Source organism: Schistocerca gregaria, chromosome 8, assembly GCF_023897955.1.
Source record: "Schistocerca gregaria isolate iqSchGreg1 chromosome 8, iqSchGreg1.2, whole genome shotgun sequence".
Taxonomy (NCBI): Eukaryota; Metazoa; Arthropoda; class Insecta; order Orthoptera; family Acrididae; genus Schistocerca; species Schistocerca gregaria.
The window spans coordinates 405,136,614-405,155,054 of record NC_064927.1 but is presented as its reverse complement, the minus strand read 5'-3'; the positions used below and the strand labels follow the sequence as shown (position 1 = coordinate 405,155,054).

The 18,441-nt window shown below is 45.9% G+C and overlaps 1 protein-coding gene across 2 annotated transcripts in view; it reads left to right on the top strand.

Annotated features, from left to right (window-relative positions):
* The window catches only part of LOC126284766 (roundabout homolog 2-like), a 273,663-nt gene that overhangs the window by 239,224 nt on the left and 15,998 nt on the right, over nucleotides 1-18,441 (top strand). For both annotated transcript variants that reach the window (XM_049983926.1, XM_049983927.1), the window contains 2 exons: nucleotides 7,402-7,558; nucleotides 15,709-15,833. In XM_049983926.1, the coding sequence (XP_049839883.1) occupies nucleotides 7,402-7,558; nucleotides 15,709-15,833 (282 nt within the window). The remainder of the gene's footprint in view (nucleotides 1-7,401; nucleotides 7,559-15,708; nucleotides 15,834-18,441) is intronic.

Genomic DNA, 18,441 nt, shown 5'->3' with positions numbered 1-18,441 from the left:
GACCGTTATGGTCGCAGGTTCGAATCCTGCCTCGGGCATGGATGTGTGTGACGTCCTTGGGTTAGTTAGGTATAAGTAGTACTAAGTCATAGGAGACTGATGACCTCAGCAGTTAAGTCCCATAGTGCTCAGAGCCATTTGAACCATTTGAATCAACGAATGACTGCTCCGGAACTGATTTATTGCTATAACTCTAATATCGTGTTAAACAATAGCTTTCATAAAACGGATACCGTGGCTGTATCGAAAGTATGGCAAAAGTGGCGACAAATAAATTTATTTATTACATTTATTTATTGCTTAATTAGTCTGAACAGTTTAGATCTCTAACGCCTTCTTTCACATCTGAAAAAGAATAAGGTATAAAAATTTTTATATAATAATCACAATAATAATAATTTGCATTATTAAAGAATTAATAATTGGCTTTAATGATAGTGTCACTAATAATAATGATAATGATATAATAATAGAGGAATTGAGAATGATATTAATTTGTTTTTCATAACAAACTCAATAATAATGCTGCTATTTTAAAAAATAGCACATTGCAGAATGTGTTTTATTAACTTAAGAACGACGCATTGCGCCCGGACAGGACATCAGCAGGTTGTCCGACATTACAATAAATCCAGCGTGGTCCTGTGTAAACTACTACAAGAGCAAAATAAGCTTCAAAAACCGACCGAATACGATTATATAGACAAACGTAGCGTAACTCACGTAAATACACTCCTGGAAATTGAAATAAGAACCCCGTGAATTCATTGTCCCAGGAAGGGGAAACTTTATTGACACATTCCTGGGGTCAGATACATCACATGATCACACTGACAGAACCACAGGCACATAGACACAGGCAACAGAGCATGCACAATGTCGGCACTAGTACAGCGTATATCCACCTTTCGCAGCAATGCAGGCTGCTATTCTCCCATGGAGACGATCGTAGAGATGCTGGATGTAGTCCTGTGGAACGGCTTGCCATGCCATTTCCACCTGGCGCCTCAGTTAGAAAAGCGTTCGTGCTGGACGTGCAGACCGCGTGAGACGACGCTTCAACCAGTCCCAAACATGCTCAATGGGGGACAGATCCGGAGATCTTGCTGGCCAGGGTAGTTGACTTACACCTTCTAGAGCACGTTGGGTGGCACGGGATACATGCGGACGTGCATTGTCCTGTTGGAATAGCAAGTTCCCTTGCCGGTCTAGGAATGGTGGAACGATGGGTTCGATGACGGTTTGGATGTACCGTGCACTATTCAGTGTCCCCTCGACGATCACCAGAGGTGTACGGCCAGTGTAGGAGATCGCTCTCCACACCATGATGCCGGATGTTGGCCCTGTGTGCCTCGGTCGTATGCAGTCCTGATTGTGGCGCTCACCTGCACGGCGCCAAACACGCATACGACCATCATTGGCACCAAGGCAGAAGCGACTCTCATCGCTGAAGACGACACGTCTCCATTCGTCCCCCCATTCACGCCTATCGCTACACCACTGGAGGCGGGCTGCACGATGTTGGGGCGTGAGCGGAAGACGGCCTAACGGTGTGCGGGACCGTAGCCCAGCTTCATGGAGACGGTTGCGAATGGTCCTCGCCGATACCCCAGGAGCAACAGTGTCCTTAATTTGCTGGGAAGTGGCGGTGCGGTCCCCTACGGCACTGCGTAGAATCCTACGGTCTTGCCGTGCATCCGTGCGTCACTGCGGTCCGGTCCCAGGTCGACAGGCACGTGCACCTTCCGCCGACCACTGGCGACAACATTGATGTACTGTGGAGATCTCACGCCCCACGTGTTGAGCAAATCGGCGGTACTTCCACCCGGCCTCCCGCATGCCCACTATACGCCCTCGCTCAAAGTCCGTCAACTGCACATACGGTTCACGTCCACGCTGTCGCGGCATGCTACCAGTGTTAAAGACTGCGATGGAGCTCCGTATGCCACGGCAAACTGGCTGACACTGACGGCGGCGGTGCACAAATGCTGCTCAGCTAGCGCCATTCGACGGCCAACACCGCGATTCCTGGTGTGTCTGCTGTGCCGTGGGTGTGATCATTGCTTGTACAGTCCTCTCGCAGTGTCCGGAGCAAGTATGGTGGGTCTGACACACCGGTGTCAATGTGTTCTTTTTTCCATTTCCAGGAGTGTATAATGAATAGCTTTCCTGATGGCCAGTAGCACCGCCGTGTAGGTAGAAGATCCCGGTGCAAAGAGCAATCATTTGGTAGCCGTCACTAGAAGGGCAAAAGAAGACGTATCCCACACACACCTCATGTTTAGAGCCGCCTGTGTAGATGCGAGCGTACTGCGGCTGTTGTATGTTGAGAAAATCCTCCAGGTCGCGAGTGGTGTTGGTTTCCTGTTTGCTGGCATGTAGAATAGACTAATCGAAAAACCTAAACAGGGGGCATTTGTGTCCCGTAGAGCGAGTGGGAAAAGACGGCGTCATTTCTCGTTTTTGCTAACTAGGAAAGGAGTTCTGGTCATTCGTCGACCATGAGGTGCCTGCGTAAGTTTCCAGAATCGAGCCACCGTCAAAAGAGACATACAATCAGATATCTAACATCGACTGAGGAGAAAAATATCAGACAACATCTGCTGTCTTGTAGACAACGGCATGACGGATGCTTCCTCTAGCAGGGCGTTGATGGGCGTTGATTTCATGGCTCCGAGGACAAGACGAATCACTCCATAATGGATTACATCGAGCTTGCACAAAGTTGATTGTGTCGCAGTGTCGTAGACAATGCTGCCATAATGTAAGACAGAACGGATCAAAACCTGATACAAAGTCAGGAGCGTAATTGGTTCCGCTCCCCACCATACTCGGGCAAGCATATGGAAGATATTCACAGTCAATGAGGTACGCAACATGTCACGTTCACGCGAGTTTGCTGTAGAAGTAGACGCCAAGTTACTTAGGGTGTGTCTCAATAGGAAATGTGTACGGACCAAGATCAAGTTCGAATGACAAGTTATTACGCTGTTTCCTCGTGAATATCACACAACCGATTTGACAGGGGAAAAAGTGAGCCCATTTTTGAGCTTCCAGGCGGCCAACATTTCACATGCGTCGGTAAGCCATAGGCGTGTCACCCAAATGCACGAGGAGAGAGCATATATACAGACGTCGTCCACGTACTGAAGAACTTTGACGTGGGGGCTGAACAAAGTCTCTAGGTCGCCAACGTAAGGAGTAAATAGTAAGCGGCTCAGTATCGCGTCTTGCTGTAGACCGCGAGGCGATTGGCGGGGCCCATTCAATACACTGTAGTGACGGCAACCAAGCAAACTGTATATAAGCGACCGCTCCGGTCGCAGGTTCGAATCCTGCCTCGGGCATGGATGTTTGTGATGTCCTTAGGTTAGTTAGGTTTAAGTAGTTCTAAGTTATAGGGAACTGATGACGTCAGAAGTTAAGTCCCATAGTGGTCAGAGCCATTTGATTTTTGTATAGAAGCCGTAAAATCACCAACGGGAGATTCTGCAGTTGCAATTTGCTGGTAAGTTCTGGTATCAGGACATTCGTACGCCCTCGGAAGGTCAAGAAATAAGGCCATTAAATGCCAATTAATGAAAAATGTGTTTTCAGTTTCTGCCGCAAGCAAGGTAATATCATAAATAGTTTTGCCCTTAAGGAAGCCGTTTGGTCTCTACGGGAGCAAGTCTTCATGTGTCAAACAGCATTTTATGCGAAACTTGAGGAGATATTCGAATATCTTATACACGCAGGATGGCAGTGCAATCGGACGACGGGGTATTTCCCAGGCTTCAGTGTGATCACCAATATCTGAGTCTTCCAGTCATCTGGAACAATTCCATCCCTCCAGATGCCAGTAAAGATGTTCACAAGAACACATTTTGCATCGTCAGACAAATTGAAACCATGGAGTAGTGGACCTGGTCACAGTCGGGCGATGTATCTGATGAGGACGTCAAGGCCCTGTAGAGATCGTCGAGAGAGAATGGTGTGGATAAACCGCCTCGTAGATAGGCAGCGGCACCTGTCGCCACGAGATCAATAGGTTCGGACATGGTACAAGGTGCGACAATGGCTGCAAACTCCAGATCTGTAACCGCTTCGGAAGTACCGATTTCCGTTTGAGCGAGTTCACCATCGACCACATACGGCAAACATGAGAGTGCTCAGATAGTTATTAGCATAACTTCTTCCAGTGTTTTTTTCTTGCGGCCCTTGAGAACGCGCCTAGCGGACGTTCTCTCAAGTGGTACTCTGTTTAAGACGACTACAAGCCAGTCTCCGTTGCCCCACCAGACGCGAACATTCTGGGTGCTCCAGTGGACTACAACGCGATGCTGCTTACATTGAAATAATTCCTAAACAAAATGCACCTTGCTTGCGGGGCGTCACGGTGGGGACGTTACTATAGTTGAGCATCCATTAGTGCGTCATACAGTGACCAATCTGCCTGCATAACGCTCCATTTACGAGATGGCCTATAGGCTGTGATGGACGTTACAGTGAAAGCCGATATAAAAAGAGCGTAGTGGTTAGACAGCATAGGATAAGGAAGAGTAGTCCAGGTAGAAAACAAATAAAGAGACGCCGTACACAGAATCAAATCGACGACTGAGCTTCTCTGTCCAGAAGGATAAGATTGAACTCGTCTAGAATCTCAACGATCCCTTCACCCAGCCTATCTTTTTAGACTCAGTCCTAAAGCCTATCATGTGCGTTTAAATAGCCACAAAATAAAAATGGAAGTTCCAACTGCCGAACCAATGCATACCATTTTTAAAGGGGAATATACGACCTTGGCGGGCTGCAAAGGGCCAAGAGGGTTAGACAACTGATTGGAGAAGAGAGGCTGACCGCTTTCGTTAGAAAGCTGTCGATAGTTTCGTGGGATATCTCCACTGGGGTGCGATACAGTCCATTATTAGTGAAGACACCTCTTCGACCATCTTCTCTGTCTCGGCGATAAACTGTGCATCCTCGAAATCAGACAACAGAAACCCGTTGAAACCACGTCTCTGAGATGGTAAGCACTGCTCTCTCCCGCGTCCTTGCGGAAGGACACCTTTATTGGCAATAGTAGATCGTGCATTCCATTGGATGACCCTACAGCCCGCCACAGCTACTAACCGTAAGTAGGGTCGTTAATACTCCATGAAGTAATACGTACTTTCGATTTCTCCTTCGCTTACTTCCAATGCCTGATCCCGGTGATTTTATATCGTTAATTTTTAATGTTTTGCTATACAGGATGCCTCTTAACAAGCTTTTTGTGGTATCAGGCCTTCTTAACGGATGCTTTTTGGCAGAAAATTTCTGATCATTTAATGTGAGTTACATTACGTTTCTCTGTATAGTTTGTTCGGTCGGATTTTGAAGCTTATTTTATAGCAGTCCAGAATAGTACCACGCAGGATTGATTGTTGTCCCCCTGCATTTTCATATTACCTGATGACGCCCTGTCCGAACGAAACGCATCGTTCTCAAGTTAATGAAGAACATTCTGCAACCTACGAATTTTTTTTAAGTACTAGCAGTAGAAGATTACTGTAAAAACACGCCAAGATGGAGTAGAATAATTTTCAATAATAATGATTTGCATCATTAACAGAAAGTAATAATTGGCAATAATAATAATAATAATAATAATAATACCGCTAGTAAAAAATTAAAATAATTGAGAAATTTAGAAGTCTATTGATTAGCTTAGCACTTTTAAAGCCGTGTTAGGTACTGGAAGAAGTCGAATGGTTAATGAAAGAGGAGAGGACTGAAATGAAATTAATAATGTCTGCTAGGAAAGAATAGAATTTCAAACGATTACTCTGTAGACAGGGGAAGGGAAAAGTGATGGGGGAAGGAAAATTATGAGAGCGAATTGCAAGAAGAGATAGCTGTTGTGGCAGAAAATGAGCCACCAGTTGTCTCCTGAAGTTTGGAAAGATTTTAATTTCTCTAATATTTTGAAGAAGACTGCTCCAAAGTCAAGTTTCTGATACAGAAAATAATTTAGAGAAAACGGCGGCGCAGTGTAGTGGTACAAAAAGAATTTTGCTTCGTAGAAAAAAAAATGTACTTCTGCTGTGCTGTTGTGACTGTGTTATAGCAGTGGAAGGTAGAAGTGCACGGATTCAGACACAGGCCTTGATGATCTCCAAGCTCAATTTATTCGTAGGCAGGAGTTTTATGGTCGAAATAGCGTACGTGACAAAATATCGAACACAAGCATTCATCGCCAGTTCCAGTTGACGTGAGCTCTCTTTCTAAAGTCAATGGAGAACGAGATCATCATAATCGACGATGGGCAGTATGAGTGAGTCTACGACCTAGGTGATGGTTCAGAATTAATTCCAGATACTTTTCAGACAGCGAAAAGGTGTTTTATGTGCTGCTAGGGTTAAGGGTGGAAGCGATTCTCCGACTGAGGAGTAAGAAGTCTTTTGTGAGTCACTAACACTGCTTGCGTTTTAGGTGGGTTAACTTTAAAATAATTTCTGAACCCGTCCTGATAAAGCAAGTAAGTCAACATGCACGTTCTGGGCGGTTGTGCGAAATTTGACGGGTTTGCACTTAGGTGTAACTAAATTTGGGCAGCGTATAAATGCCTCTGACCTGACCGCCACTATATTCGCCGTTCGCCGTCCATGGTCATCCGAGGTAATGCAGGACAGCGATTCTTCAACACAGTTCGACGCCATGCCATCATAAATAGTTCATGCTTCCCGGTCGCGACACCACTCCAAACTCGACAGTTCGTATTGTGGTGTTAACGCCAGCCTAAACTTGGGGCGGTTATTCTCTAGTCCGGCTGCTGCGTCTCTGGCCAACAATGCGAGATTACACAGAATGTCGCAAGGCGTCCCTTGCTTGTTCGTGAATAGCAGGCGCGGTTGTGATGGGGCTACTATGTGCTTGGTGCAGAATTCGGCGATCCTCCTGAGACGTGGAAAACCAGAGCGTTGAAGATGAGTGTGCGTGCCCTCACTTTCATTTGCAGTCCAGCATGAGCGCACTGTCACACCCGAATTCCCCAAAAACTGAGTATTGCGAGATTCGACCAAGACACCAAACTGAGACCCTCAAAGAGGTCCCTCTCAAACTGTCGCCTGCTGATAACGCTGCCTCAGACGAGTATATGGCATTTCATGGCCTTCAGTGATCACTCAACATGTAAAGCTGTTTAAGTCATCTTTATATCCTACCAGGCCTGATAACTGCACTAAACACGAATTGAACTAATGCACTCCTGTGGACGTTGTACCAGCCACTGAGAACTGTGTCTTCTGGATGCTTCACATGTCTTGTCAGGCAGTTTATTTATTATTCTGTAATAAAACCTCTCATTTAGATCGTATGTGTCAAATTGTTTGTTTCCTACTTAAAGCCAAATACGACATATAAATAGGCGTTTCTTTGCAGTTTCCAGGTTTCCTAGCGGCCTGTGAGTCGGTCACGGCTTTCGGAAATGGCGGCGAACACAAGTACAGCCAGTGTCACCCACAGCATAAGAGGCATCACTGCCACAGGCACTCCTTCTACCACAGGTCGCAACGCTGCTGCAGGCACAACCCGCAAGGTAGGGCCGACTCAAGTATTTGGATGTCTGATCGTACTTTTAAGGAGTTAACACTAAGTATACCTTGTAACTGTTCTGCATTAATTGGATAGTCATCAATTACGAAGCACGCCACTGGTCACTGGAGGGCTGTTAGGCTGTAGAGGGAGGCTTAATAGAGGCGTTCTCTCACTTTGGAATAAATGTTCATTTTCAGTGACGGGGTTCAAGGATAATTCTGACAACTCCGCACATCCAGGTACCTCATACACGCCCCTAAACACACACCAGAATGATACCTAAACGGAGAACAGTAACATTCTACACTATCACGACTTCGTGATATTGCTTATGTTAGAACTGATTCCTTGTTACAAAGCACATAATTAATATTGTACATTTTACTATTCGTCAAGAAAGAAAGCAATTTAGTGAAAATTAAAAATCTATTTAAATTTATCATAATTGCACGTGACTGTGACAAATACATATGTCTTCCAGTAAACAGGCAATGCAATCACTAAAAAGTAGGCTTTTACTTAGTTAAATGCTGGTATGGGAGACAATCCATTTGGATATGTATCGTTATCCAATAGCTATAAACTTTTATTTATGACTTTTGACTATAAAGTTCTACTTTTTCCCGTAATGTATATTTGAACCATTGAAGTGCATTTGAGAAGAGTGTATGAATTTAGAGACTTGCACACTAGTCACCAAATCTGCGTCGAAATCCGTACTGTGCAAGTAAAGACACACTATTTACAATATCAGCAAACAAAGTACACGACACAGTAGCTGCAGTTCATCAACTCACTATTTGATCACTGGAATATTTATGAAAAAAGGAGATGACTTTTTCAAAATTTTGGCATGCACACACACACACACACACACACACACACACACACACACACACACACACATGCACACACAGACACACATATTGCACACAAATAGACACACACTCACACATACAGACACACACATACCACATACAGACCCACACATGTAGACACACACACACACACACACACACACACACAGCTTTTAAGTATGTTCCATATATTGCACAGATATTACGAGACGAACAGAGGCTTTATCTCTTGTGCGTTTTTTTTTCCAGTGCTTCCTTATAGCCCATTCTTTAGTTTAACTTATGCAGATATATAATAAGCCCATACTGTGCGAAAAGACAGTCAATATATTAGAGACCAGGATGAGATTATGTCAGATGGGCACGTTACACACTGTACTAGCATGCTAGTCCATTTAGTGGATATTTTTCTTCTTTATGAGACAGTTGATGCTTCTTTCTTGTAAAAAATAATAAGTTTAACATTAGTATACGATTCTCACCCCTGACACCTCGTTCTCAGACTTACTCAAGCGAAAATTCAAGAAGCTAGCTTGAAGCCCAACGGATGCCTACGAGACCATAAATAATCGATACATAGGAGTTCCTTATCTTATCTGTTAATCAGTTTTCACGCTTGAGACGTACACTATATTCACATTGGTATTAACTATGTTGTATTTGTTGAATGCTTCTGAAATGCCAGAACGCCAAAATGAAAGTACCATCGTACAAACGAAATCCTCCGCAGGACTGTAGGCCCAAATTATGGTGGTAAACCAAAAATAATAATATAAAAGAAAACGAGCATGTCCAGTTCACTAATAGGAATGCGAATGTGCCTCTTCCGTCCGGCACAAACTCGCCCACTTTGAGGAAAGTGGCGTTAGACTCACAAGAAGATGCAGACTCTCCACCGGCTTTCTGCAGGCCACAGACACATTTTACGACCTGCCTCAAATCGCTCCAAGCCCAATTTGTCGAAACACATCTGCATAAAAAGAGTCAATAACGTCCTCCACGTCTAAGTAACATCTATTATTCAACATGTGATCGGTTACTGAAAGGCTATATTCGGCACGTAGCTTCTTGGACGTAACCGAGCGTTACGAAAGCCAATTCAACCTAAACGAAGCAATAACCCCTTGCAACATGGGACACTGCGGATTCTGGAAATCCCTTAGCGAACTGTGGAGGGAGGTAAGATCGGAAGTTTAGCTAAGATAGGTATATCAGTACCGTCCAAGTTGTGTAATCGTGGTGAGTTCAGACAACATAACATACATATTCCTGTAGTGATGGTCACAGCCGGAGGAGCCTCGAGAACCTGACGTCAGCCGTTGAGACTGTCGACTTCTGGGTTAAAATCGTCTTATGCGCTTGCCCCTTTATTTTGATTTGGTTCCCTAGTAAGACTCACGCAGCCTTATCTCTCTCTATATATATATTTCTGCGTCATGTTTAACGTTTGAAAACCTGTCAAGCGAGGTTGATTACTCTGAGACACGTAATTAGATGTAAGACACAGGGGGCGCAAAATACCCCAAAAGTGGATAGCAAATGGTGAACTTGTCGCGTCACTAGATATATCTTGCCGCACCCGTACGTGAATGAGTGAGGGAATGACGGAGCGATGCAATACTTGCATGAAAGCAAATGTTGCACATTTAAAACACATTTTGTAAATGTCTTCTGTTACAAACGTAGAAGTGAAAAAATGTTTGCCTTCACTGTTCTTATTTTTTGTTTCTTCCCTTTGTCTTTTTTTTCACTAATGAAAATCCAGGCCGTCTACTGGTAACAACGCCATTCGGAAGCTTACACTCATTTACACTCCTGGAAATTAAAATAAGAACACCGTGAATTCATGGTCCCAGGAAGGGGAAACTTTATTGACACATTCCTGGGGTCAGATTCATCACATGATCACACTGACAGAACCACAGGCACATAGACACAGGCAACAGAGCATGCACAATGTCGGCACTAGTACAGTGTACATCCACCTTTCGCAGCAATGCAGGCTGCTATTCTCCCATGAAGACGATCGTAGAGACGCTGGATGTAGTCCTGTGGGACGGCTTGCCATGCCATTTCCACCTGGCGCCTCAGTTGGACCAGCGTTCGTGCTGGACGTGCAGACCGTGTGAGACGACGCTTCATCCAGTCCGAAACATGCTCATTGGGGGACAGATCCGGAGATCTTGCTGGCCAGGGTAGTTGACTTACACCTTCTAGAGCACGTTGGGTGACACGGGATACATGCGGACGTGCATTGTCCTGTTGGAACAGCAAGTTCCCTTGCCGGTCTAGGAATGGTAGAACGATGGGTTGGATGACGGTTTGGATGTACCGTGCACTATTCAGTGTCCCCTCGACGATCACCAGAGGTGTACGGCCAGTGTAGGAGATCGCTCCCCACACCGTGATGCCGGGTGTTGGCCCTGTATGCCTCGGTCGTATGCAGTCCTGATTGTGGCACTCACCTGCACGGCGCCAAACACGCATACGACCATCATTGGCACCAAGGCAGAAGTGAATCTCATCGCTGAAGACGACACGTCTCCATTCGTCCCTCCATTCACGCCTGTCGCGACACCACTGGAGGCGGGCTGCACGATGTTGGGGCGTGAGCGGAAGACGGCCTAATGGTGTGCGGGACCGTAGCCCAGCTTCATGGAGACGGCAGCGAATGGCCCTCGTCGATACCCCAGGAGCCACAGCGTCCCTAATTTGCTGGGAAGTGGCGGTGCGGTCCCCTACGGCACTGCGTAGGATCCTACGGTCTTGGCGTGCATCCGTGCGTCGCTGCGGTCCGGTCCCAGGTCGACGGGCACGTGCACCTTCCGCCGACCACTGGCGACAACATCGATGTACTGTGGAGACCTCACGCCCCACGTGTTGAGCAATTCGGCGGTACGTCCACCCGGCCTCCCGCATGCCCACTATACGCCCTCGCTCCAAGTCCGTCAACTGTACATACGGTTCACGTCCACGTTGTCGCGGTATGCTACCAGTGTTAAAGACTGCGATGGAGCTCCGTATGCCACGGCAAACTGGCTGACACTGACGGCGGCGGTGCACAAATGCTGCGCAGCTAGCGCCATTCGACGGCCAACACCGCGGTTCCTGGTGTGTCCGCTGTGCCGTGCGTGTGATCATTGCTTGTAAAGACCTCTCGCAGTGTCCGGAGCAAGTATGGTGGGTCTGACACACCGGTGTCAATGTGTTCTTTTTTCCATTTCCAGGAGTGTATTTGGGACGTAACACGATAGGTATTTGTACTACTGCACTTTGCACGGAAACCGCGAGACCGCCTCATAAAATAATAGTTCTTACCTCAGTGTAAACACATAATTGTCTCACGCAATGGATAAATGCTACCTGCCAGACGCACGACTCGAATCCTGAGGTCCATGTGCTAAAGTCGTTCACGTACGCCCGGAGTCAGTCTGACTTGAATGCTTGACCTGAGTTGGGATTATCAGGTGCGACAGACAAACAGGCTCAACCGTTGTACGTGCGGCGAGGTACGTCATCTGGTAACGTGACGTGTTCAGCATTTTTGATCCGGTTTTGGGGTATTTCCCGACATTTGCGGCCCCATGTGTCCCCTCTTAAATTAGATGTCTCAGTGTCCCATACGTCACTCCGTGTTTTTTAAATGTTAATATGAAAATACTGTATATAAGGCCTAATAAAAAGCAGGGAAACGTACGAATAGGATGGAGAGAAGTCTTCCGAAGTAAGAGTGATTTCAGGTGTGCCGCAGGGGAGTGTCATAGGACCGTTGCTATTCACAATATACATAAATGACCTGGTGGATGACATCGGAAGTTCACTGAGGCTTTTTGTAGATGATGCTGTGGTGTATCGAGAGGTTGCAACAATGGCAAATTGTACTGAAATGCAGGAGGATCTGCAGCGAATTGACGCATGGTACAGGGAACGGCAATTGAATCTCAATGTAGACAAGTGTAATGTGTTGCGAATACATAGAAAGATAGATACCTTATCATTTAGCTGCAAAATAGCAGGTCAGCAACTGGGAGCAGTTAATTCCATAAATTATCTGGGAGTACGCATTAGAAGTGATTTAAAATGGAATGATCATATTAAGTTGATCGTCGGTAAAGCAGATGCCAAACTGAGATTCATTGGAAGAATCCTAAGGAAAGGCAATCCGAAAACAAAGGAAGTAGGTTACAGTACGCTTTTTCGCCCACTGCTTGAATGCTGCTCAAGAGTGTGAGATCCGTACCAGATAGGGTTGATAGAAGAGATAGAGAAGATGCAACGTAGAGCAGCGCGCTTCGTTACATGATCATTTAGTAAGCGTGAAAACGTTACGGAGATGATAGATAAACTCCAGTGGAAGACTCTGCAAGAGAGACGCTCAGTAGCTCGGTCCGGGCTTTTGTTAAAGTTTCGAGAACTTACCTTCACCGAAAAGTCAAGCAGTATATTGCTCCCTCCTACGTATATCTCGCGAAGCGACCATGATGATAAAATCAGAGAGATTAGAGCCCACACAGAAGCATACCGATAATCCTTCTTTCCACGAACAATACGAGACTGGAATAGAAGGGAGAACCGATAGAGGTACTCAGGGTACCCTCCGCCACACACCGTCAGGTGGCTTGCAGAGTATGGATGTAGATGTAGATGTAGATGTAGGATTAAATATGTTGTACATCAACATCAACACAAAATTACGGTAGAATCATATTAAAAGTTGAACTGATCTTCTAATGGAAAGGCAAATAAAACGCGATATATTCTGAAGTATTTGAATGATAGCAGTATGGTTGTACATGTGGACAACAAGCAACCGGCGGTGACCACACGTTGCGGTAAAAGACTTTAGGGAAGTATCAGTTCGGACAGTAAGCGACGTGTAGTTGACAATCTCTAATCACTGGAGTCGAAAATGAGAATGAAGACAAACCAATACGATGATGATCCTAGCTGTAACATCCGTAGTTAAAGGTTCTTTAGTCTTCGCATTAATGCTTCCTGTGCCAGAAGATAGTAATCAACATCGGATTCATTTCGGTATGATAATTTGCTGTGGATATGGAGGCTTATTACCATTCTGTGCTCCGCTTCTCTCGGATACTTCCTCAAGTAATATTTAAAATGCATGAAATTTGTATGTGTACATGTCTCTGCCACAGACGACTCAAAAAAAAAAAAAATGGTTCAAATGCCTCTGAGTACTATGGAACTTAACATCAATGGTCATCAGTCCCCTACAACTTAGAACTACCTAAACCTAACTAACCTTAGGACATCACACAACACCCAGTCATCACGAGGCAAAGAAAATCCCTGACCCCGCCCTGAATCGAACCCGGGAACCCAGGCGCGGGAAGCGAGAACGCTACCGCACGACCACGAGCTGCGGACGACAGAGGACTGCTTTAGCTATCTTCTCTACTGTTTCGTTGCCAGCAAATCCACTGTGTCCTGTAACCCAGCACAAGGTAATCTGATTCCTAATTATGATCGGTAATCTCAAATACAAGATGTCATTTGGTATTGGATCGTGGGATCATCATACACTCCTGGAAATGGAAAATAGAACACATTTACACCGGTGTGTCAGACCCACCATACTTGCTCCGGACACTGCGAGAGGGCTGTACAAGCAATGATCACACGCACGACACATCGATGTTGTCGCCAGTGGTCGGCGGAAGGTGCACGTGCCCGTCGACCTGGGACCGGACCGCAGCGACGCACGGATGCACGCCAAGACCGTAGGATCCTACGCAGTGCCGTAGGGGACCGCACCGCCACTTCCCAGCAAATTAGGGACACTGTTGCTCCTGGGGTATCGGCGAGGACCATTCGCTACCGTCTCCATGAAGCTGGGCTACGGTCCCGCACACCGTTAGGCCGTCTTCCGCTCACGCCCCAACATCGTGCAGCCCGCCTCCAGTGGTGTCGCGACAGGCGTGAATGGAGGGACGAATGGAGACGTGTCGTCTTCAGCGATGAGATTCGCTTCTGCCTTGGTGCCAATGATGGTCGTATGCGTGTTTGGCGTCGTGCAGGTGAGCGCCACAATCAGGACTGCATACGACCGAGGCACACAGGGCCAACACCCAGCATCATGGTGTGGGGAGCGATCTCCTACACTGGCCGTACACCTCTGGTGATCGTCGAGGGGACACTGAATACTGCACGGTACATCCAAACCGTCATCGAACCCATCGTTCTACCATTCCTAGACCGGCAAGGGAACTTGCTGTTCCAACAGGACAATGCACGTCCGCATGTATCCCGTGCCACCCAACGTGCTCTAGAATGTGTAAGTCAACTACCCTGGCCAGCAAGATCTTCCGGATCTGTCCCCCAATGAGCATGTTTCGGACTGGATGAAGCGTCGTCTCACACGGTCTGCACGTCCAGCACGAACGCTGGTCCAACTGAGGCGCCAGGTGGAAATGGCATGGCAAGCCGTCCCACAGGACTACATCCAGCATCTCTACGATCGTCTCCATGGGAGAATAGCAGCCTGCATTGCTGCGATAGGTGGATATACACTGTACTAGTGCCGACATTGTGCATGCTCTGTTGCCTGTGTCTATGTGCCTGTGGTTCTGTCAGTGTGATCATGTGATGTATCTGACCCCAGGAATATGTCAATAAAGTTTCCCCTTCCTGGGACAATGAATTCACGGTGTTCTTATTTCAATTTCCAGGAGTGTATTTCAACGTATCCTAGATCCAGGGCAAAGCTATAGAGCAGTCCGTATCCACAATTAGGCCAGTTCCTCTCACCTGCGGTGACTTCACCAACGTAAGCAATCACCATCGAAAGTAAAGTAGATTTCGGGCTAAGGTACAGATCAGCCTGTCACTCCAACCAGGTTTTTGGCTTTCACATTTGTTGGCCTCGCCATCACACAGACAGACAACCTGCAAGAATCCACTTATCTTGGCAAAAGCCGCGGGCTCCGCAGAAATGGCTTTCGGCAGAAGTGCACCAGACCTTCGACACAGCTGATGGCGTTCTGTTCGTCGAATGAGGGACGCTAGGCTTGGCGGTCGCCTTTTTAGTAATCAAGAGGAGTAGACCACAGGGCTGAGTTTGTACACTTGTCTGGTAGAACCCTTAACTGGTATTCTTTCATTAATTTGTAATCTTTTACATCTGACACGAATAAAAACATCTCCTGAGGAACAGTTAATGTTGTTAATAATTGTGTTGACGATTTCTAAGAGCAATAGAAACGTGGCCCTTTGCTACATAGCCTGTTACAACCTGACCTCCCAGGTGTTACCGCCGTCCTTTCCCTGTACGCAGGTGGCAGCCTGGAACAGCGAGAGTGTGACCACGCCCCCGCAGGGGGGAGGTGCGGCAGCGAGTCCTGCTGTTCCTCTGGCGACGTGGGCTGCCTCTACACCGAGCCCAGGAACTTCCCGCGACAGGTAAGCCGGCACCCACCTCGTGTGTCACTCTGATGTAAACAACTTGTCGAGAAGCATGTTCCACTGTATCTATAACCCGGTTGCTGATTTCTGTAGATACATCTGGTTGGTGTTCCTAGTGCCCGACCGAGCGAGGTGGCGCAGTGTTTAAACACTTTACTTGCATTCGGGAGGACGACGGTTCAGTCCCGCGTCCGGCCATCCTGATGTAGGTTTTCCGTGATTTCCCTAAATCGCTCCAGGAAAATACCGTTTTTTTTTTTGTCATCGGTCTACTGATTGGTTTGATGCGGCCCGCCACGAATTCCTTTCCTGTGCTAACCTCTTCATCTCAGAGTAGCACTTGCAACCTACGTCCTCAATGATTCTTTGACGTATTCCAATCTCTGTCTTCCTCTATAGCTTTTGCCCTCTACAGCTCCCTCTAGTACCATGGAAGTCTTAGCAGATGTCCTATCATCCTGTCCCTTCTGCTTATCAGTGTTTTCCACATATTCCTTTCCTCTCCGATTCTGCGTAGAACCTCCTCATTCCTTGCCTTATCAGTCCAGCTAATTTTCAACATTCGTCTGTAGCACCACATCTCAAATGCTTCGATTCTCTTCTGTTCCGGTTTTCCCACAGTCCATGTTTCACTACCATACAATGCTGTACTCCAGACGTACATCCTCAGATATTTCTTCCTCAAATTAAGGCCGGTATTTGATATTAGTAGACTTCTCTTGGCCAGAAATGCCTTTTTTGCCATAGCGAGTCTGCTTTTGATGTCCTCCTTGCTCCGTCCGTCATTGGTTATTTTACTGCCTAGGTGGCAGAATTCCTTAACTTCATTGACTTCGTGAACATCAATCCTGATGTTAAGTTTCTCGCTGATTTCAGTTCTACTACTTCTCATTACCTTCGTCTTTCTCCGATTTACTCTCAAACCATACTGTGTACTCATTAGACTGTTCATTCCGTTCAGCAGATCATTTAATTCTTCTTCACTTTCACTCAGGATAGCAATGTCATCAGCATCGTATCATTGATATCCTTTCACCTTGTATTTTAATTCCACTCCTGATCCTTTCTTTTATTTCCATCATTGCTTCCTCGATGTACAGATTGAAGAGTAGGGCCGAAAGGCTACAGCCTTGTTTTACTCCCTTCTTAATACGAGCTCTTCGTTCTTGATCGTCCACTCTTATTATTCCCTCTTGGTTGTTGTACATATTGTATATGACCCGTCTGTCCCTACAGCTTACCCCTACTTTTTTCAGAATCTTGAACAGCTTGCACCATTTTATATTGTCGAACGCTTTTGCCAGGTCGACAAATCCTATGAACGTGTCTTGATTTTTCCTTAGCCTTGCTTCCATTATTAGCCGCAGCGTCAGAATTGCCTCTCTCGTGCCTTTGCTTTTCCTAAAGCCAAACTGATCGTCACCTAGCGCATTCTCAATTTTCTTTTCCATTCTTCTGTATATTATTCTTGTAAGCAGCTTCGATGCATGAGCTGTTAAGCTGATTGTGCGATAATTCTCGCACTTGTCAGCTCTTGCCGTCTTCGGAATTGTGTGGATGATTCTTTTCCGAAAGTCAGATGGTATGTCGCCAGACTCATATATTCTACACACCAATGTGAATAGTCGTTTTGTTGCCACTTCCCCTAATGATTTTACAAATTCTGATGGAATGTTATCTATCCCTTCTGCCTTATTTGACCGTAAGTCCTCCAAAGCTCTTTTAAATTCCGATTCTAATACTGGATCCCCTATCTCTTCTAAATCGACTCCTGTTTCTTCTTCTATCACATCAGACAAATCTTCACCCTCATAGAGGCTTTCAATGTATTCTTTCCACCTATCTGCTCTCTCCTCTGCATTTAACAGTGGAATTCCCGTTGCACTCTTAATGTTACCACCGTTGCTTTTAATGTCACATAAGGTTGTTTTGACTTTCCTGTATGCTGAGTCTGTCCTTCCGACAATCATATCTTTTTCGATGTCTTCACATTTTTCCTGCAGCCATTTCGTCTTAGCTTCCCTGCACTTCCTATTTATTTCATTCCTCAGCGACTTGTATTTCTGTATTCCTGATTTTCCCGGAACATGTTTGTACTTCCTCCTTTCATCAATCAACTGAAGTATTTCTTCTGTTACCCATGGTTTCTTCGCAGCTACCTTCTTTGCACCTATGTTTTCCTTCCCAATTTCTGTGATGGCCCTTTTTAGAGACGTCCATTCCTCTTCAACTGTGTTGCCTACTGTGCTATTCCTTATTGCTGTATCTATAGCGTTAGAGAACTTCAAACGTATCTCGTCATTCCTTAGAACTTCCTTATCCCACTTCTTAGCGTATTGATTCTTCCTGACTAATGTCTTTAACTTCAGCCTACTCTTCATCACTACTATATTGTGATCTGAGTCTATATCTGCTCCTGGGTACGCCTTACAATCCAGAATCTGATTTCGGAATCTCTGTCTGACCATGATGTAATCTAATTGAAATCTTCCCGTATCTCCCGGCCTTTTCCAAGTATACCTTCTCCTCTTGTGATTCTTGAACAGGGTATTCGCTATTACTAGCTGAAACCTGTTACAGAACTCAGTCTTTCTCCTCTTTCATT